At 50.0% G+C, this 20136-nt stretch overlaps 2 protein-coding genes across 5 annotated transcripts in view; both read left to right on the top strand.

Annotated features, from left to right (window-relative positions):
* The first annotated feature begins 11 nt into the window (after window positions 1–11).
* JMJD6 (jumonji domain containing 6, arginine demethylase and lysine hydroxylase) lies at window positions 12–5997 on the top strand. Of its 2 annotated transcripts, XM_014789307.2 has the most exons (6): window positions 25–294; window positions 819–1207; window positions 1701–1987; window positions 2857–2992; window positions 4310–4448; window positions 5584–5997. In XM_014789307.2, exons 1-6 carry the CDS (start codon window positions 166–168, stop codon window positions 5713–5715), a joined length of 1212 nt encoding a protein of 403 aa, XP_014644793.1. In that variant the 5' UTR covers window positions 25–165; the 3' UTR covers window positions 5716–5997. The 2 variants fall into 2 exon arrangements, with proteins under 2 accessions (XP_014644788.2, XP_014644793.1); XM_014789302.2 differs by lacking the exons at window positions 4310–4448; window positions 5584–5997 and adding an exon at window positions 3459–4297 and having other exon boundaries at window positions 12–294.
* A 6276-nt stretch (window positions 5998–12273) lies between these two features.
* The window catches only part of MXRA7 (matrix remodeling associated 7), a 28140-nt gene continuing 20277 nt past the window's right edge, over window positions 12274–20136 (top strand). For all 3 annotated transcript variants that reach the window (XM_087441664.1, XM_087441666.1, XM_087441665.1), the window contains exon 1: window positions 12274–12592. In XM_087441664.1, the coding sequence (XP_087297790.1) occupies window positions 12293–12592 (300 nt within the window). In that variant the 5' untranslated portion in view covers window positions 12274–12292. The remainder of the gene's footprint in view (window positions 12593–20136) is intronic.

Raw genomic sequence — 20136 nt, 5'->3', positions numbered from 1 at the left:
GAGGTGGCTGGGGAGTGAATTTTCTGGAAGGCGACTTTAAAGGCGCCGGGCCGGAGCGAAAGGCGTTTGGGTGCCGCCGCCGCCCGGGCCGGGGAGCGGGGCGCGTTGGTGGCAGGAAGCGAGCTGCGCCGAGGTGGTCGCGGAACCACCTGGTGACCCCGCAGGATGAACCACAAGAGCAAGAAGCGCATCCGCGAGGCTAAGCGGAGCGCGCGGCCAGAGCTGAAGGACTCGCTGGACTGGACCCGGCACAACTACTACGAGAGCTTCTCGCTGAACCCGGCGGCCGTGGGGGTGAGCGGGCAGGGGCCGGGCATCGCGCGGGGAGATCGAGGGCGGGGGCCGGGCATCGCGGGCCGGGCCAGGCACGGGCGTCTCCAGGCGCTGCGCACCTCTCCCGGGGCCGGGGCCACCCGCTCCGCCCGCGCTTAGCGCGGCCCTCCAGAGTTCCGATGGGCTCACCCGCACCCCGCGGAGGTCGGGGTCAAGGGGGCAGGGATTCCAGGGCGGGACTCCTTCTTCCTGGGCAACTGGAGGCTCGTGCCTTCGGCGCTCTCCACGAGAAGGCCTGTCGCCCTTTGACCCCTTTGGGCAGTGGGACCGTCGGGGACCCACAAGTGGGAGATGCGGAGCTCCCCTCCCCTGGCGGGGTGGCGTTGAGTGCGACGTGCCCGCACGCACGCAGGACCACCCCCCACCCCTCCAAGTATCTGGCTCCTTCGGTATGTAATTGCTAATTGGCAGTGGGGGACACCCTTATGTGTCTCTAGACTTTTTTTTTTTTTAACTGGGTAGGTCTTTTATTCTGATTTCCTCAGGATAATGTGGAAAGGGCAGACGCGTTACAGCTGTCGGTGGAAGAATTTGTCGAGCGATATGAAAGACCTTACAAGCCCGTGGTTCTGCTGAATGCCCAAGAAGGCTGGTCTGCGCAGGAGAAATGGACTTTGGAGCGCCTCAAAAGGAAATACCGGAACCAGAAGTTCAAGTGTGGTGAGGATAATGACGGGTACTCCGTGAAAATGAAGATGAAATACTACATCGAGTACATGGAGAGCACTCGAGATGACAGCCCCCTCTACATCTTTGACAGCAGCTACGGTGAACACCCGAAAAGGAGGAAACTTTTGGAAGACTACAAGGTGCCCAAGTTTTTCACTGATGACCTTTTCCAGTATGCAGGAGAGAAGCGCAGGCCCCCTTACAGGTAAAGTACCTGGCAGTGAAGCGATTGCAATCTCTACAACAGCATGTGTCAGCCGGGCTCAGCCAGCTAACCTGTTTTCAGACCAGTGAGTGGTTCTCCTGCCCCTGCACATGGAACTTACTTAGAAGGCAGCTGGTGCCTGCCTGGCTCCTCCTGCCAGAGACTCTGATTTAATTAGTCTGGGCATCAGGATTTCTGAGAGCTCCCCAGGTGATTCAGACGTGCAACCAAAGTTGAACCACTGATCTATATGGGAAGTTTTAATAAAGGTCATAAGTAAGCCATGTCAGGGATTTTTCTTTTTTCTGTTAGGGATCACTCAATGCACAATTCACTCAGCGTTTCTATGTAACAGAATTTGTGTAGTCTCTGAAATAAAAATAACATAATATAGTGTATAAAACTAGAAACTTATTTTGTGTTGTGTGTGTGTGTGTGTGTGTGTGTATACAGTTAAATTACCCTTCACATCTTGGATGTTTCCATCCTTTAGGTGGTTTGTGATGGGCCCACCACGCTCTGGAACTGGAATTCACATCGACCCTCTGGGAACCAGTGCCTGGAATGCCTTAGTTCAGGGCCACAAGCGCTGGTGCCTGTTCCCTACCAGCACGCCCAGGGAACTCATCAAGGTGACCCGTGAAGAAGGAGGGAACCAGCAGGATGAAGCTATTACCTGGTTTAATATTATTTATCCCCGGACACAGCTTCCAACCTGGCCCCCCGAATTCAAACCCCTGGAAATCTTACAAAAACCAGGAGAGACTGTCTTTGTACCAGGTATAGATGAGCTGAAAGAAAGTACATTCTTTGATTTCAGTAATTAGTCGTTTTGGAGCAGAACTATATAGAGAGAAAGTCAGAGAAATCTCTGGGTGCTGACTCTAAGTGAACTGACCAGTGCCCACCTCTGACAGTGATAGGTTGCCATGTTGTCAAGTGCTTAGGGACATGCTCTCCATGTTTCTTGTAACCTAAATGTGTACTGACTATTGATAAACTTTCTGTCTGTAAAGATCCTACTTATCTTTATCCCCCCAGTTACCTGGTGTCTGTGTATGTGCAGTGACTTGTGGAAGTCTGTCAATGGGTTTGATATAGTGTAGCACTGGGTGAGTTGAGTCAGGAAATAGGGACTTTGAGCCAAGAGGCAGGAAATCCGACACCTGGAAAGTACACTCTGTTTTGTTATGCTAAGTGTTGGGAGTGAGGATATTTAAGATAGGATTCCTCCTCCTAGAAACTGAAGAATTTGCTACCTTTACAGTTTTGGTCACAGCTTTGGATTAACAGGGGTCGACACACTTTTCTGTAAAGGGCCAAAGAGTAAATATTTTAGGCACTGCAGGCCAGACAGTCTGTCGCAACTGCTCAGCTCTGCCCGTGTAGCAGGAAAGCAGCTACAGACGGTCTGTAAACGAACAGACATGGCTGTGCTCCAAGAAAACTACACAAAAAAGTCGTTTGTGATTCCTGATCAGGAGAAGCATTTACCACTGTGGGTCCTGTGTCTCTGAGGCTCTCCCTTGGGGATAGGATTCCCCTGTTTTTGAAGTTTATGTTATGTGTTATGTAATTTGAAGTTTATGTTATACAGCCATTGTGTATAGAACCAAACCTCGTTTAACTGTTTATTTGTTGGATTTCAGGAGGCTGGTGGCACGTTGTGCTCAATCTTGATACCACCATTGCCATCACCCAGAATTTTGCCAGCAGCACCAACTTCCCTGTTGTATGGCACAAGACGGTAAGAGGGAGGCCAAAGTTATCAAGGAAATGGTATAGGTGAGAGACTTTTTTTTCTTATTTTTGCTTTGTTCCAGTTTCTACCCCAGAGATAAAGTGGAAAGAGTCCACTGCTACAATAACGTGTGCTGACTTTAGACAGGCCTGGGACAAGCTGGGGCTGCAAAGCCCCATAGGTAGAGGAGAGTGCGTCCAAGGTCAGGGCTAGTTCTCAGGATGCTTGGCAGCCTCGAGGTGACAGGCTAAGACTCTGCATGTGGATCAAAATCAGTCAGTCACAACATGGTCATAATTGGGATTGTTTCTCGTTTTCTGTTTTTTTTGTATTTTGTTTTTGTTTTTTTCCCCAAAGCTAGCACTAGCAAAGGAAGCCATTTTGCTTGGGTTTTATTTTGGTTCTTTCTTTTCCTTACCCAGAAGCATTATTCCCATTTGAACTTATTACCTTCAGTTCTTGTGAGTGAGGTGACTGCCCTGGAGACTTAGCTCCTCTGTTTATCCACAGAACAGATACAGCACGGGCAGCGGCAGTGCAAGCCACCCCCAGCCACCCCGTGCCACTGTGTCCCAACCCTGACCTGGAGGGACCAGCTCTCGGGGTAAGAGAGGGATTCTGGCTTGTTCAGTGCTCAGCCTCCCTGCTGAGAGGGCCAGCAAGGGTGGTGGCTTTGTTCTCCCCGGACTCTTGGGCATCTGAGGCCCACTTACTCCATCCCGTAGGCTGCTGCGTGCTGCGATTTGGATTCTGAAGGCCTTGCCATACAGCAGGTCTTTGTCCTTGGTTACAGTGGATGCCAGGTTAGGTTCCTAAGGGGAGGGCTGCTGCCTCTGAAAGTCCAGTGCAGTTTTATCTTCGAGTGAGGGGGGACCCTCTCTGTTACTTGACGCTTCTTATTTGTTACAAACCTAGATGTTTCTGCTTACAAGTAGAATTTAACCAAGCCCAACTCCAATTGTGAAGTGCTGTGCTGTGGAAAGGAAAGGTTCCCAAAAAATCAGCTAGGAAGAGTTCAGGAAAAAAACAAGAGAGACTGTTTCTCCCAAGGGGATAAAACTAAGACCAACTCAAGGAAACGTACCTTGCGTGTAGGCAGCACGGCTGGCTCATTGCACAGGTGGTAATAAATTTCGTGTAGCTAGTTTTCCTTTCAGAAAAGCCTGAGCAGCATGTTAGGGCTTTTGTTCCCAGCCTGTGGATTCGTGTGTCCTCACCAGCGTCCAGCACCCATTCTGAACGAGGCACCTGGCATTCCCAGGCACTTCTAAGAGAGACAGGGCTCAGCTTTGAGTCTGGGTTATTGTGTGTGGGTGTCGTTGCCTCTCCCAGCACTGAGAACAGCGTTTCTTGTCTCTCAGGATCTTGAAGCAAGAGCACCCCGAGTTGGCGGTCCTGGCTGACTCCGTGGACCTTCAGGAATCCACAGGAATCGCCTCGGACAGCTCTAGTGATTCTTCCAGCTCCTCCAGTTCCAGCTCATCTGACTCGGACTCAGAGGTGAGGCCTTGCTCACTCACCAGGCCTCCAGGGCAAGTCACCCCGTAAAAACCAGGTGTTACTCTCCCTCCGCCTTTCCAGGAGGGAGAAAGATGTGAACGTTTTTCACTTTCTTCCGAGAATAATTGCCACCATTCCTGCTGTGTAGTGAACTTTGCCCGTTTTGTAGCTTTAGATGTGCCTGCGAATCATTACAATAACCTCAAAGGGTAAAAGGAGTATTTGGGGATTTCATCAACTACATGGCCCAGGATCACACAGCTGGCAAACAGCAGTGTCGGGATTCAGGCTCCAAGCATTCTGACCTCAAAGCCCATGTTAAGAATTTTCCCCATGGAGGGGCCGACCCAGTGGCATAGTGGTTAAATTCGCACGCTCCGTTTTGGCGGCCCGGAGTCCGCAGGTTCAGATCCCCATGCAGACCTACACACCGATCATCAAACCATGCTGTGACAGGCATCCCACATACAAAATAGAGGAAGATGGGCACAGATGTTAGCTCACGGTTAATCTTCCTCAGCAAAAAGAGGAAGATTGGCAATGAATGTTAGCTCAGGGCCAATCTTCCTCAAAAGTAAAAAAAAAAAAAAAAAAGAATCTTCTCTGTGGATGGTAAATTGTAAGCCTAGAAACTCAGCAAATTCAGTGACTTGCTAAAAGCTAACACAATATTGGGTAAGGTCCTGTGCCCTTAGCAGATGAAATTTCTGTCTCTTCATTTTGCATAATCTACTGATTTAGTCTTTTCTTGTGGGGGTATACAGGGGGCATTTTATGAATGTTAAGTGCTGTGCTTACTTTCCATCGTCAGGCTCTGTGTTAGTACAGTGAAATTCCACAATGCAGTCTCAGAGCGCTAACTGTAAAATATTCTCAGTCTCAAGTGGGTATCTTGGTCTCAAACAAATAACCCATCCATTGGAGAACACTGGAGGGACACTTGGCATCTGAGGGAAGACTGCAATTCTTTGAGGGCCAGAAACATCTGAGGAGATGGATATTCACACTGTATTATGGAGCTGTCATAAATGGCTGCTTTGCTTCTGGGAAATATTTGTGCTGTCTCGTGAGATGTGTTTAACGAAGAAACGGGTTACATCCAGTTGAATTCCTGTTTTTCTCTGCCCGTATCCAGTGTGAGTCTGGCTCTGAAGGTGACGGAATGATGCACCGCAGGAAGAAGAGGAGGACATGCAGCATGGTGGGAAATGGGGACACCACCTCCCAGGATGACTGTGTGAGCAAAGAGCGCAGCTCCTCCAGGTGACCAAGCATGCTGTTGTCTGTGTAGAAGGACATGCCTGCAGCAAGCAGCAGGGCCCGGGGAGGGCAGCCTGTCAGATCTGCAGACAAGGGAGGGCCGTCGAGAGCCAGGGAATGAGGCCATTCATGGAGTATGAGGCCATTCACTCAGCATTTGCTACAGTAGCTTTTTTCTTTGCTACCGATGCAAATTAACGTGGCTTGTTTTATGCATAAAGGCAAGAATCTATGTGGATGGTGCCAAGGAAACCCTTTACATTATTTAATAAAAATTAAATCCATTTTATATCTTTGAAATTGTTTTCCTTTGAGAATACCAGAACATCCCCTTGGTACTCTTCTTGTTGTGGTCTTGGGGGAAAGTAGCAACTCCACTGATGTGTCCCTTCAACGAGGAAGTAATAGTTACAGCAGTAAAGGGGGAAAATACTAGAGAAGTTCCCTGGTATCTCCTGCAGAGCCTGAGATGTGGCCTCCTGCTTTTTGTCCCAGTCTGCCATTGCTGCTTTGAGTGCCAGCACCAGGCAGGACAGCTGCAAAGAACTCAGATTTTTATAAAACCTTAATCATGTCTCCATTGTTTTTTTTTTATTTGTTTTTTGAAACCAGATTGGATCTAAATAAGTTAAACGTAAAATAAAAATCAATAAGCTAATCTCTTTGCAAGCACCCGCCCTAGTGCTGGGCACGTAACAGACTCACAGTGAAGTCTGGTGACTCTGCAGGCGTCCCAGATCTTTAAATCCTAGAGCCCTCTTTTTGGTGTGCTAGTTGAAGTGTCTCCGTTGGTAGCATCAAGAGGTGAGATTTCGGGAAGATAGTAAAATACTGAAGCTTGTAGGGTTCTCAGTGTCTGAAGTCCTTGACTACCGCAAGTGACGTTCCTGTTATGTTCTTTGTGTCTCTGAGCAGCTGAGTGTTTTCTTAAATGTGTTATGAAAGTTGAGGACCCACATTCCCTTCTGCCTTCTTTTCCTCATTCTCTGTGGTCTGGCTGGAATTCCATGGGGAAATTCAGATGTCTTATCAAGTGAATTTATCAGACTAGAATGTGCATTTCTCAACCCCAGTTGTCCTTTTCGCAGCCATACTTAGATTTCTTTTCTTGCCTTTTTAAGTTGTTTCTATTATTGTGGACTTACATCTGCACCTGAGATGTGACTTTGTAATTGTAAGAAAAATTTTTAGAGGAAGCTCTGCCATTACTTCAACATGGGGATCCTGGGGGTTCTGCTTTTAACATTTCCTTCCAGCTTTGCACCCAGCTGTGCCATCTACATGCTGATTACAGGCAGTTGTACTTTCCTTGGCAGGATTAGGGACACCTGTGGAGGCCGTGCTCACCCCTGAGCAGATAAAGAGACTCTCCCTGAGGTGGCTCTCATGTAAGCTGTTGGCGGCCACCCAACTCAGTTTTCACGACTTCTGCTCCTACCTTCTCCTTTGTCTTCTCTGAATTTGGATAATCCTTCTCTGGTCTAAGCTTCTGTCTTCAGTCAAATGCTGTTTTTACTGCTCACTAAGAATAGATTCTCAAGAAGTTTAAACACTTGGCAAGCTCAGTGAAACACTGAAGGCTGATGTGATATTGGCTGAGAAGGTCTCCTTTAAAACCAAGCTGGTCGACCCTGAGGCTGAGGGTTGGGATCCTTTGAATGTCTTGTTGCATCTGTTACTTCCCTGATGTTGGTGAGGAACTTCCACTGTCCACAGAGCCGGCTGTCCACAAGCAGAGACGTGGAGAGTGGTGAGTGGACTTTGATTTGGGTGTGATACAGTTACGTGTGAGAAGTACTGTGAGTGTGCTGCCTTCCTGTGTGTCACCTACTTGTCCAACACGCGTTCAGTGGCAGCAGCCCAGCCACTGTGTTCAGCACCACTCACCACTGCCTAGTACCTTTCTCCACCATCAGAGAGGCTGCTCAATTCCAGGGATATTTGTGTGGTGTATTTTGGGGGAGGGCTGACGCATGGGGTTTTTTGTTTATGAACATAGTGGGAACGGTGTTCAATGTGTTCTTATCGTAGAACTTAAATTATAAATAGGGCCAGGTTCTAACCGATTTGTCCCCTTCTTTCCCACCACATGATCTATAAGTCAGAAGCTCTCCCTCTGTAAGTGACTTTGATGGTTAGCGTCCCCATTTGTTTGACCTGCAGGTCAAACCTGCAGGTTAGGTGGGTGGCTTGTGTTACATGCCGGGAGTAAATTCAGAGATGGTGCTTCTAGTCTTGAGGATGTGTTCAGGCTTCTAAGTAACTCTGGCATGAATACTTGGAGATTGACCAGCAGGTTCCATCTCTTGCCCTCTTGATTCACCTGCTTGCCTTAATCTGTCCCTAAATTCAACTAAATTTAAATAAAAATAAGAGGGGGATTGTCAAGGACATACCCAGTGAAAAGCACTGTTCTGGGTTGGAATGTAGGTAAGGGCATTAGCAGCCAGAGGGGAGAAGGAACTCTCACTGTAGTGCCCCGGAGGAGTATGTGCAGATATACTGGAATTGTATGGCGTTGCCTCCCACAATCCCCCTAAAACGGTATAATCAGGGGAATGTAAGTCTCTTCTTTGCCAAATGTTACGTTTTTTTTTTTGTGAGGAAGATCAGCCCTAAGCTAACATCCCTGCCAATCCTCCTCTTTTTGCTGAGGAAGACCAGCCCTGAGCTAACATCTATTGCCAATCTTCCTCTTTCCCTTTTTCTCCCCAAAGCCCCAGTAGATAGTTAGTTGTATGTCATAGTTGCACATCCTTCTAGTTGCTGTATGTGGGGCGCGGCCTCAGCATGGCCGGACAAGTGATGCGTCGGTGCGCGCCCGGGATCCGAGCCAGGCCGCCAGTAGTGGAGCGCGCGAACTTAACCGCTAAGCCACGGGGCCGGCCCCAAATGTTACATTTTTAACAGACTTGTTATCATTTCCTGACACTGGGTCAGTCATGTGGCTTTACTCTAGGAGGCTGGTCCCCTATTTTGTCTTAGTCCAGTTTTCTGCATCCTAAAATGCCAACCAAAATATGTGGCTGGGTCGGATGGAGAACTGGTGCTACCTTCCTCAGCGCCGCTGCCCATCGCACTGCCTGCCTGCCTCATGGCGCTGCTCTCCCGCTCCTGCCCCAGGCCACAGGGCTCAGGTTCCAGGCTGGGCCCCCTGTGTGTTTGAGTGTTGGTAAAGTCAAACTCTGAAGGTATAACCTCTTTATTCATGTCTGAATGATGTTTCTCCTTCTCCTTTTTAAAAAACTTTTCTTGCCATCTTCAGAATGCTTTTTTGTTTTCCCCAATATTGCTACTGGGCTATCACACTCACCTTCCTCTCAAATTCATACCAACTGCTCCTTTCTAAACTGCAATTGAAACAAAAAACTAAAACCAAAAGCAAAAGGCTGTTTGCCGCCAGGGGGCGTGGTGGGACACATTTGCAGGGGCTGGGATGGTGGAGCAGAAGTTTGAATTGGAGAGGTTAGCCACCCAGTTTTCCTTCCCCAAATGCCAAAGGTGATTTCTGTTTGACAAACAATATCCAGAAAGGAGGGATCCAGCCCATCTGACAGGCCTGCGGTCACCTCTCCTGAAAGGGTCTGTGTAGCACAGATTACATGCTGCTGTTTGGCTCTTGCCACCCCTTGAATGACTGTGAAACACTCTTTATTTGCTTTAGGCAGGCCAGAGATTCAACAGCCCGCCTTTTACTGTCACTGTGGGCCAGCCAAGCACACCGTTACGGAAGTGGAGCAGGGATGAGGTGGGGAAGCCATGAGAAGGGAGTGAAGCGGCGGCTGGGTGATCAGGATAAGGTAGGAAGTGGGAAGCAAGGGCTCCATCTATTCTCAAGTTAACCCTTCTACCCGCCTGGCATGAACTACTCCTTTGAGTGTGTTAGCAATAGTAAGGGGAAGGATACAACATTAAACTATTTTTAGGGACTGTTCGCCAAGATGCCAGCTGGTATTCAAATCAGTGAGCTTTCCTGGAAGAAGAGATCTTAAACTAGTAACTACTGATGGGGAGGAGCAGGGTGGGCAAGACAAGAGTTGGGGACCCAGGATGGCCGAGACATCAGGAGGGCTCTGGGTCTGTGGGAATGAGGGCGACACCAAAGGCTTTACCATCAGTCCAAAGTATCCAGTGCTGCACACAGGTGCCTCTGGGGTCAGTAGTAGTACTGTGATGTTTACGGTGACACCTTTGAGAGGAGAGCCACCAAAAACAGGGACATTATTCACATTTTGCTCATGTTTGCAGATGCCCATTTATTAATCATTCAAGCATTCAACAAATGCTTGAGTGCCAGGCACTGTTCTAGGTGCTGGCAATCCCACAGGGTCAAGCCCAGGTCCCTGGCCTCGTGCATCTTAACGGACAGTGAAGGTGCTGTTGTTCACGAGGGCCACTGGTCAGGGTAGGTAGAGCCGTGCACATCCGTTTCCACAACCAGAAAAGCAAATTCAGTCCTTACTAAACGCAAGTTTATGAGAGCTTCATAAAAGAACATAATTATCATTATAGCTGTATTGTTAACTTAGTATGTGGCTTCTTTGTAAATTAGCTAAAGGTATTTAAACTAAGGATCGGCAAGAAAGTTGCTGGTGCAAGTGCTTTACAAACTTATTAGAGGTTCAGCCTTGATGTGACTTAGGACTTTAGACAAGAGTCTGGGATGGAACAGGAATTTTGCAGTAAATGTAACAAGTGCTGTCTAGGAGGTAGGCGTATAAGCACACAACTTAGGTTCCTTGAATTGTGTATAGCATTTCCACAAATAAGTTGTTTGTCATGTGTGTTCTGAACACTGCTGATGGTTCCACGTGGAGTCTGGTTTCTCCTTATACTCCCCTCCCTGGCTTCTGTCAAGATGTTACATTGATGTTACATTGTGTACAGCAAAACCAGATGAACTGTGTGCCCTAGAGTGGTGGCCCTCGACTTTGTCTCATTGTTGGTTCAAAAACTTGAAACATGTAGCCCCCACTGAATCTCCCAGGAGAACTGGCCTCCGCCTGCTGTCTCTGTCTCCGAGGTGACTGGACATCACAGAAGAACTGGGACTGTCTGCTGAGTACCTCATACCTCCTGTAATTGTCAAATAGAACATCTGAGCAGCCTCCTAGTTCTGCTTCCATCTCACCATGAGGTCCGCTACAAAAATGCCTGTGGGTCTGCCATTTGATTGATATTTTTAACTTTCACTTGGATGAAGCTTGTTCATCATTTTAAATAAAGCAACTTGATTTGGAGTTGGGTTTTTTGCATTGTTTTGTCCTTGTTTCTTTTCACTGTAACTGAGTTTGCACAATAGGACCTCTTAAATCTATACTTTAAAACCGTGGGGACAGGGGACAAAAAGAAGCCCAAACACTTTGGCTGAAATTCCCCTGGTGGTCAAAAGCCAGTAGCCAAGAGATCAACCCCACTCCACATGGTATAGTTGTGGGGCATTTTTCATCAACCACCACTAAAATTCCTTTTTGCATGCCCCCCTTAATATTATGGGATGCTCGCCCTGTTGCTGGAATCCTATTTGTCATAACCAGAGCTACTGAGGAAGCCTGAGAGCATACTAGTATCTTCCATTTAAAAAGAAGCACTCCATCTGGGATCTTGCCTTACATCAGATACCAGCTCAGGCACTATAATTTTTCCAAAATAGTACTACGTGCATCCTAAGCAAAAACTGGAACCCGGTTTTTTTCAGCATTAGGCCTTATGTTTGGCATGGTACCTCACAAACTTTTCTTGCCCTGTGTTTATTTAAAATAACTAGAGTGGGTTTGGGAGTGGTTGAGAAATAATGTTTTTGGTTACAACATATTTATCTCAAACATACAGTGTTCAGCAACAGAGCCCTGAAAGGATCTAGAGAAACAAAAACAGTAGACTTCCTTCTCCTCATTCCACCCTCCCATGCATTCCAGAATTATGCAAAGAAGAAAGTCAATAGGGGAAAGAATTGACCCAGAGTACCTGGAGCTGAATTCCAGGAACATCTTAGGGGCTAGTCTCATTACCATGCTGGGTCTCAACCCAGAAGGGCATTCACTGGCCAGGAACTGGAAATGGCCTCTGAGAATGTATGGAGGGAGCCCTGAGGAACAGAAGCAGCAGCTGACACGTCTGTGAAGCGGATCGGTGTCGCTTTTCATCATCTTACAGCAGCCCAGTGCCACACTTCACCTGAGCCTTCCTGGCTTTCCTTGGCCCTCAGCATTCCCAGGCTAGCACTTATATTTCTGAAATGCTCTAGGACGACCTTCTGTACAGGGCTAAAATGAAGCCAAAAGATGACAGTAATCTAAGGGCACCCGAGTAATGGGTAACTGGTTTTCAAAAGGAGCCTAAGCCCAAAGCATCAGGCCTACCTGGGGCAGGGACGATTGGCCCTCCTGGGGCCTCAGGTGCTCTTCCCGAGGGTTCATGGCTCCTGTCCCCCAGCATCTGAGTCACCGCCAGGGGCCGAAGGATGGCGGGGACGGGGCCGGGGCGTGGCGACGGCGGGGGCTCCGCCCTGGGGCGGGCGCGGGCGGGGCGCGGCGGGCTCCCTCGGGGTCCCCGCGGGCGGGCACTCGGGCGGCCGCGGCGCGATGGAGGCGCCGGCCGAGCTGCTGGCCGCGCTGCCCGCGCTGGCCACCGCGCTGGCCCTGCTGCTCGCGTGGCTGCTGGTGCGGCGCGGGGCGGCCGCAAGGCCGGACCCCGCCGGCGCGTCCCCGGAACCCGCGCCCCCGGAGCCCGCGCCCCCGACCCAGGCCAGCCGGCCCCCCGCGCCGCCCGGGCCCTGCGCCCTGGAGCAGACGGCCGCGCCCGAGGGGCCGGGGGAGCCCGAAGAGCCGGGAGAGCCCGCGGGGTCGGCAGAGGCGGAGGAGCAGGCAGCGGAGGCGAGGCAGGTACGGACCCGGCGCTCCCGGGCGCCCCTCCCCATCCCGGGGCCCCATTCCCTCTGCGGCTCCGGCCGACCCCGCCCTCCCCACGCGGAGCCGGGAACCCGGCCCCCAGCCTCGGGCCGGGCGCCCCCAGGGAGGGCAGAGCCCGTGGCCGGCAGGAAAGGAAGGTCCCCGCGAGCAAACTCACCATCCTCCCCGCGGGAATGTGGCCGAGAGCGAGCGTGTCCGAGTTGTGTTTCGGTGTTTTGCTTGCTTTCCGCTTCTAGGCCCCCTCCTCCCCGGGCCCAGGGCGACGCCCCGCAGCAGCTTCACCCCCAGGGTGCACACCCACCTCTCACGCCCACCCCTCCCGCCCACGGGTTCCCACATCCACTTGCATGTGGCTTATTTCAAGGCCTGCAGTGAGAGTTGTCTTGATAGTGAAAAAAAAAATACTTAAAGAAAAAAAAAAAGGAAAGCTGCCATTTCTTTTTAGGCCAATTTGCAACCCAGACTCCAGAGTCAATGGCGTCGCGTTGTGTGAAGCCCACAGGGTGAGAAAGAAAAGGCACCAGACAATTGCCATCATTTTTATTGTCGTTTTCAAACTGCCCGTGTGCCTTGGCACATCTCCCCTGGGGTTGCAGATAGGCCTGGCCAGGATGGAGAGAAGATGCAGGATAACGCCCTCCTGCAGCGCAGCCGAGCACCACCAAAGCAGTCCACCTGCTTCTGCCCCAAGCCCACTCCAGTGCTGTCCATCAGCTCTGTCCTGACCTCACTGTCTTGCTTCAGGATGTCCAGAGGTGTCTCATAGCTCGTGTGCACTCATCTGGCCAGCCCCATACACTTTTTCCCATGCATCTCTTTTTAGATTGCAAACCTGCTTGCCAGGTGTGAAGGTCCACGTTCCCAGGATTTCAGCACCCTTGGCGACTCCAGGCCATCACTGAGGGTCCCAGTCTGATTGTAATGGCTTGTTCTTACTCCTGAACTCCTTTTCTGGGAAGGGAGGATGGCCAGAACAGTAGAAACTGTGAACAAGCTGCTTTGGTGCGTTGTCAACGTGTCTGCAGTACTCACTCTATTGCTGGACATAGTGGTTTGCACTGGAGAGAACCCTTGGGTGAGGAGGGGGCAGCAAGGCTGGGCGGAGGCATTTCTCTTTGCTGAGTGAGTGTGCCAGACCCACTCTGAGCAGGTGCTTTGCTTGACAAGTGGATGACTAATTGTGTCATTAGAGTGGACTCTAATCAGCCCGGGAAGGGCTGTCGTATTCATCCCAGGGAGGACAGGGACTCTGCTTTAATGGGAACTAGCGCTGGTGCTCTCAGCGGAGGAGCGGAGACCCTGCTGTGCTTGCTAACCTCACCCGTAGTGATGGCAGGTGGGGCTTGGATGTGTGCTGCTGTGTTACGTTTGCTCTCATATTTGGGATTCCTGTCTGTGCTCACGGCATCTTGGGAACAGATGTGTATGGACTATTCTCAGGCAGCCACTTGCTCTCAATCAGCCCTACTCCTACAGTTTACACAGCGGCCCTTTATTATCCAGCGGCAGGTTCTAGACTGAAGTTTAAAATGCCCGTTAGTGGCTCTCAATCATATCTTGATCCTCTGGGTTACAGCACTTGTGAAAGAACTTTCTACAAGGGCTTTGGGCTCTCAGCAATACAATATCTAATGTAATGGGTTTCATGCTGTTGTTTAAATAGCAGCCCTCCAACATTTGCCTCTGTCTGGGAGAATTCACGTCCCGTGAGGGTGAGTGGGTGCTTTGAAGGACAAGGTACATTACAGGGGTTCACGTGCCAGGCACAGACTCGAAGGTCCTGCAGCCGCTGCCCGAGAGGATGACTCTGTGAGAGCTGGCTTGTGTCCATTCTCCCTTTACAACACTGTGTCCTGAGTTAATCCATCCAACTCAAGGATTAAGTTTAAATCAGTTGCCTCACCCGGAGGTCTTTCCCTTCTCTTTTGGGTTCAGGTCCCCAGCCCTTGCTAAGCTGGCAAGCCCCCCTCAACTTCCACAGCAAACATTAAGTCCTTGCTGTGCATAAGGCGCTGGAGTCAGGGCTGGGAGGGACACACATATCTACCGGCGCCCCCCACTCTCCCGCTTTCCCAGTGGTGGGATACCCCTGGAAGAAGCTGCTAAGAAATTGTCTGGAAATGAACCTGGGCATTTTCAAGAGCAGGTCCCAGTGCCTTCCTCTGATTGTCATACTGCCTGACCCTGGAGAGCAGGCCAGGACACCTGGGGAAAATAACTCAGGTCGGGGTTTGGGGAAGCAGCAGGAGACGCCCTCAGCCAGCCTCCTTGCCTCTCACTAAGTAAGCGCCAGCAGTGGAGAGGGAGGGCCACCCCGCCCCCCCAGAGCCGCCGGCCGAGCTTAACTCACCTCTCCCCTCCCCCCTCATTTTCCATTAACCACGTTTCTTCTAATCCAATCGTCTTCCTTCCCTGGGAGGCCTGGGGCAGCTGCTGCCTCCACTCACAAAGCTGATTATTGAGAAGGATCCGGAGCCCAAGGAAGCAGCCTTACCCTGCGGCTGTGGGTCACTGGGAAGCGTCCCCATGGTGCTGGGGAACAAAGTAGCCTGAAGGCCCCTGATGGGCTGAGACACTGAGCAGCAGCCGGAGAAATGGGGACGAGACCAGCCAGGCCAGGGCTGAGGGCAGAGTTATATTAGAACTTCTTTCTTTTCTTTTCTCCTAGCGGTTAGTGTGGGAGTGGGCAGGGAGGAAGCATGGCAGGCATGTCCACCCTCACAAAGAATTATGAGCCAACAGTGTCAAGAACAAGAGCTGGTCCCTTTTAAGGCCAGGAAACCAGTGCTTTTTGGTACTGATGTGTAGGGTGGCATTTTAGGATTTGCAGGCCTCTTCCCTAGTGGAGGTGTGGATTCCAGCAAGGTGGGATTCTCAAACAGTGGTCATGGGTGAAGAGTCAAGGGTCATTCGAATAGTACTAGTTAAATCGCTGTGTCTGTGCCAGAACTCTGATGTCTTGGCACTTGGGTCCTAGCTCCACTCGAAAACTGAGTAGGGACTTCCTATTAGGCAGCTGGCCAAAGTCACCAAGCACAGCAGGCAGGGAGACTCTTCTAGATTGAAGGAGACTGAAGAGACAAGACAGACAAATACAGTGCTTGGTCCTTGATTGGATTGCAGATCAGGGTGGGGGTGGGGAGCTATAAAGAATATTTTGGAGATAATTGGGATGTTCTTCAAATGAATGGTTTATTAGATAAGTTTATTCTATCAGTGCTCAATTTCTTGAGTGTGATGCTGGCATTGTGATGTAGAAAAACATCCTTGCTCTTAGGAAGATGCATGCTGAAACATTTAGGGATGACATGTCATGATTCAAATAGTTGCACACACACAAGTGTGGGTGTGGATGTAGAGAGAAAGAATGCAAAGATAGCAAAATGTTAACAACCGGTGAATCTAGGTGAAGGATACATGAGTGTTCATGGTATTCTTCCCACTTTTCTGTAGGCTTGGAAGTTTTCAAAAGACAATGTTGGAAAAAAGAAACCCAGTGGGGAATTTCTCAGGAAGGGGCTTGGTTTTTCAGGCACCTGGGCGGTGTTGGTCTGCTTGGGCTGCACAGCCTCCGTCTGTCTGTCCTGGACATGCAGCTGGGCCCTGATTCACCTTTCTGAAGTTATCCTGCTGTTAGGTCCATCTTGTGTCCCCTGTCCTCACCAGCCTTGTCACCACAGGTGTGCCCCATGAGGCTGAAGAATGATCAAAGAGCAGGTGAATCTCCTCCCTCGTCATCCGTCCTGACCTTCGTGGTGTCAACGTGGCACTGCTTGCTGCTCTCTTACCAATAGCAGGGAAGCCAGCTAGTGGAGGGGCAAATAGATATTTGGCAGTTGTTCATATCACTTGGAATCTTGTCTTAGTCAGCTCGGGCTGCTATAACAAAATACCATAGACTGGGTGACTTAAACAGTAGACATTTATTTCTCACAGTTCTGGAAGCTGGGAAGTCCAAGCAGATTCAGCATATGAATTCTGGGGGACATAAACATAAAAGGTCTAGTGATTTACTGGGGGAAAAACTGGAAATAATCCAGATGTCCATTAATTAGGACATTGGATTAATTAGCAAATTGGTAGAAAGAAGAAAGGAAAAAAGCAGAGCACAAAACAGTCATGGTGTGTTTACAGTAATCACAATGATGAGCATCAGCTGAATAGAGGATGATGCCGAGGACTGGAACCGAGTTCAGTGTTCAGTAGTGGAAGAGGGTATTTTTTTTGTAAAGTTATTTAAGCTCATAATTTAATTTTTTCCATATGAGAAAGAAGTCTGGGGGCTTTCCTAATGGTTAAACTTTGTTCTTTCTTTCAGAGATAAAGAGTCTTGTTTGCACACAGAAAATTTAGCTATCAGAATTTTTAGTGAGAAGTAGTAAATTTTTTTAAAGAACATGTCCTAAGAAAAAAGCTGCCTAGCTTTGGAGAGGTAGAAGGAAAACGTTGAGCGTGTCTGCTTTTAGACAGTTTCTGTTTGTAGCCCTGCTCTTTCCCAGGCAGTTGGCCCAAACCTCAGTGAGGGAGGGGTGAGGCCAACTCAGACCGTTGCTGGACGTTCTTCCGGAGAAATGCCAAGTCCCTGGCGGCCAGGGCATTTCTGGAACAACCTGAGTCTGAGCACGCTCAGTTTGCCACTGGTAAGGACAGTTGCATGGGACAGGACTCCTTGATGGGATTCAGACACCTCCTCCTATAAGGGTACTAATGCACAGACCGAGCTGTGGGTTGACATTCCGATGGCTTGGTCAGAACTGAAAAGGAAGGCTGAGATGCCCAGCAGTCATTCGCTCCCTCCTGCAGAGAGGGAGAAGTGTCAGTCACTCTCTTCCAGTCACAGTGGCTAAAGAATGTCTAATGAGATTAAATGGCCCAAAGGAAACCCAGTGTGGGAATTCATGGAACTTGTTTATTTAATATTTTTGCCTCTGAATAGCCATAGGACTTGGGAAGTCACTTAACCTTTGGGCCTCAGTTTCCCCATCTACAAAATGAAGGAATTGAACTAAAATGACCTCCGATATCTCTTAGAGCTCTCACAATCCATGACTGTCTACTTTCCAGTCATCAGCTCCTGATTCGTGGCTGTGTAAGGGTGTGTGCGTGTGTGTGTGTGTGTGTGTGTTCGTGTCTTTAATGTTTTCAAGTAAGAACTCCTTGCGCATATTTCGAACCCTCTGGCCAGCCTGATCTCTGGTTGAAACAACCCTGGGTGTGTTCTCAGCCAGGGCCTAATTCTGTGACCCTGGTATTAATAGTTTTTCTCCCGGCCAGATTCTTACCTGCTGAGGGGTCAGAGTCTGAGATTAATCTCAAGACAAGAAAATTCCTCCAGCCCAGTGTTGCCCTGTGAAGATCAGTAAACCTTACTGATGGTCAGACCATTCTTGTCTTTATTCCTCAGGAAGTCTAAAGCTGGTTTCTCTTCCTATGCTTGAGGCCTCCTCAAAAAATTGGAAAACTGGCCACTGATGTTCTGTTCTGATCCTTACAGTTGGTCACGGTCACAATTCTTCAGCCTGGCTTTCCTCAACACAATGATTTCGTTTCCTGTGTTCCTCTTGGATCTGATTTTCTCAGTCCCATAGTATTCTTCCCCGTCCCTGACCTTCTGTATTTATCCCACAATGTAGAAACTAGAATTCGACCTAGTACTCACTGATAGGCTCCGGTAGAGCGCAGACTGCTGCCCCAGGGTGGTTTTTTCTGAAGCTTTGGTGTCCTCTAAATCCTCTGTGGGAACAATGCCAAAAATCATTAACCTGATAGGATTGAATCTGGCGTCCTTGATCATCTGAGAGAGCGAGAGACAGTATGTTGAGGGCTTGTGAATGTGCCCTCCATGGGGTATGAGGCTGAGTCCAGCACGGTCTTTTTAGTCTGGGCGTTTGAACACGCAGCCCTGCAGGCTGGGCTCCTCTGTGCAGCTTGTAAGGTGAACACCAGGTCTTAGTCTCTGCACCTCTCTCCCCCGCCCTCCCCACTTCTTGGGTCAGCGGCTCACCCAGTGTCCTTCATTTGCTCTCTGTCCCTGCTCGAGAGGCTCATGCCCGTACTAGCCCGTGGAGGCCTTACTTCTGGACCGGGACCACCACCGCTACCTCCCAGAATGCACTGGCCACCATCGTCCTCCTGTTGATGATGCCCAAATTCATAAACCCAGCCCTCTCCCTCAGCTCCATCTTCTACGGCCGGCTGCCTCCTCCTGCCAACCTCCCCCTTGGTTGTCGAATAAACTCCTCAGACCCACATGTCTGATTAGAGTTCTTGATTTCTGCCTCAAGGGGAACCATGGCATGCCCTCTGTCCCCCACCCCCCTGCCCACCCTGGTGTTCTCGGTCATCTCCTTCAGAGCTCCACCACCACCTCCTCAGCTGCTCAGGCCGAAAGCCCATGTCAACTTTGTTTTCTCCTTTTCCCTCTCCCACCTGCAGTCACTCCATCAGCAAGTCCTGTCCCCTCGGTCTCCAGAACACTTCCTGAATTCAGGTACTTCTCTCCGTCTTCTGGCTGCTACTCCAGTCCAGGGCTCATCTGGACTGTTCAATAACCTCCTAACTGGTCTCCCTGCTTTCGTCCGCCCCCCACCCATGCTACGCCCAGCAGCCCAGCAACCAGCGTGCTCTTTATAACAGAGAAACCACATCTCATGTTCTCCTGCTTAAAGCCCTCCAGTGGCTTCCATTGCACGCAGAATAAATTCCAAACTGTTACCACAGCCCCTAAGGCCCAGCAGGACTCTGCTGGTTCTACCTCCTCTCCTAGCTGCCCCTGCCCCCTGCAGTGGGGAGGCCTTTGGAGAGGCCTTCAGCCATGGAGACCTTTCCAGTGCTCACACACACCAGGCCTGCACCACATCTGGACCCTGGTGTTTGCTGTCTGCTCTGCTTGGCAGACCCTTCCCGGCCGAGATGTTCACACAATCGCTCCAAGTCTGTGTCTTTGACCACCTTAATGGATGTAAACCGCACCCCCCAACACATTGTCCTGTCTGCCTTTCTTCATGGCACTCAGTATGGTGTGAGGTCATCTTTTATTTTCGTGTGCATTGTCTGCTGTAGTGGAATGTCAGCTCATGGGAACGGGGTCCTTGCCTGCCACGTTCATGGCCACATCCCCAGCTCCTACAGCAGACCCGGCACCCAGTGGCACCAATCAGTACTTGTTGAATGAATAAGCTGCAAAAAGAAAGGGAAGAAAACACTGTCGGTTCCTGCCGAAAGGAGTCCTCGCAGGACTGCCCTGGGCAGCAGGCAGGAGGCTTACTTCTCTTCGTGCCCCAAGCCTCTAACCCAGTGCCTTGCATGTTGCCTGCATGCTCTAGAGCTGTGTATTGTACCCCAAAGGGGCGGGCTGCTCTGTAAGGTAGTGAGCGCCCCAAGGCTGGAAGCGTTCAAAAAGAGACTGGAACACTGGCAAATGGTCAGAGAGTTTATGAACTAGACTTTTGTATTGGGTCGAAGCCACATTAGATCAGTGGTTTTCTAACACTTTTTAAAGCACCGGGTACCTTTTT

Source organism: Ceratotherium simum, chromosome 16 (assembly GCF_057802395.1).
Source record: "Ceratotherium simum simum isolate JZ-2026a chromosome 16, ASM5780239v1, whole genome shotgun sequence".
Taxonomy (NCBI): Eukaryota; Metazoa; Chordata; class Mammalia; order Perissodactyla; family Rhinocerotidae; genus Ceratotherium; species Ceratotherium simum.
The sequence above is the reverse complement of the archived record's forward strand: the minus strand, read 5'-3'. Positions and strand labels throughout refer to the sequence as shown.

Excerpts from the sequence above, each read along its gene's own strand:
- JMJD6 (XM_014789307.2), top strand. The coding sequence starts at position 166 with ATGAACCACAAGAGCAAGAAGCGCATCCGCGAGGCTAAGCGGAGCGCG. Across the intron at positions 1,208-1,700 it reads AAGCGCAGGCCCCCTTACAG|GTGGTTTGTGATGGGCCCAC; the intron begins GTAAAGTACCTG and ends TCCATCCTTTAG. Across the intron at positions 4,449-5,583 it reads CATCTGACTCGGACTCAGAG|TGTGAGTCTGGCTCTGAAGG; the intron begins GTGAGGCCTTGC and ends GCCCGTATCCAG.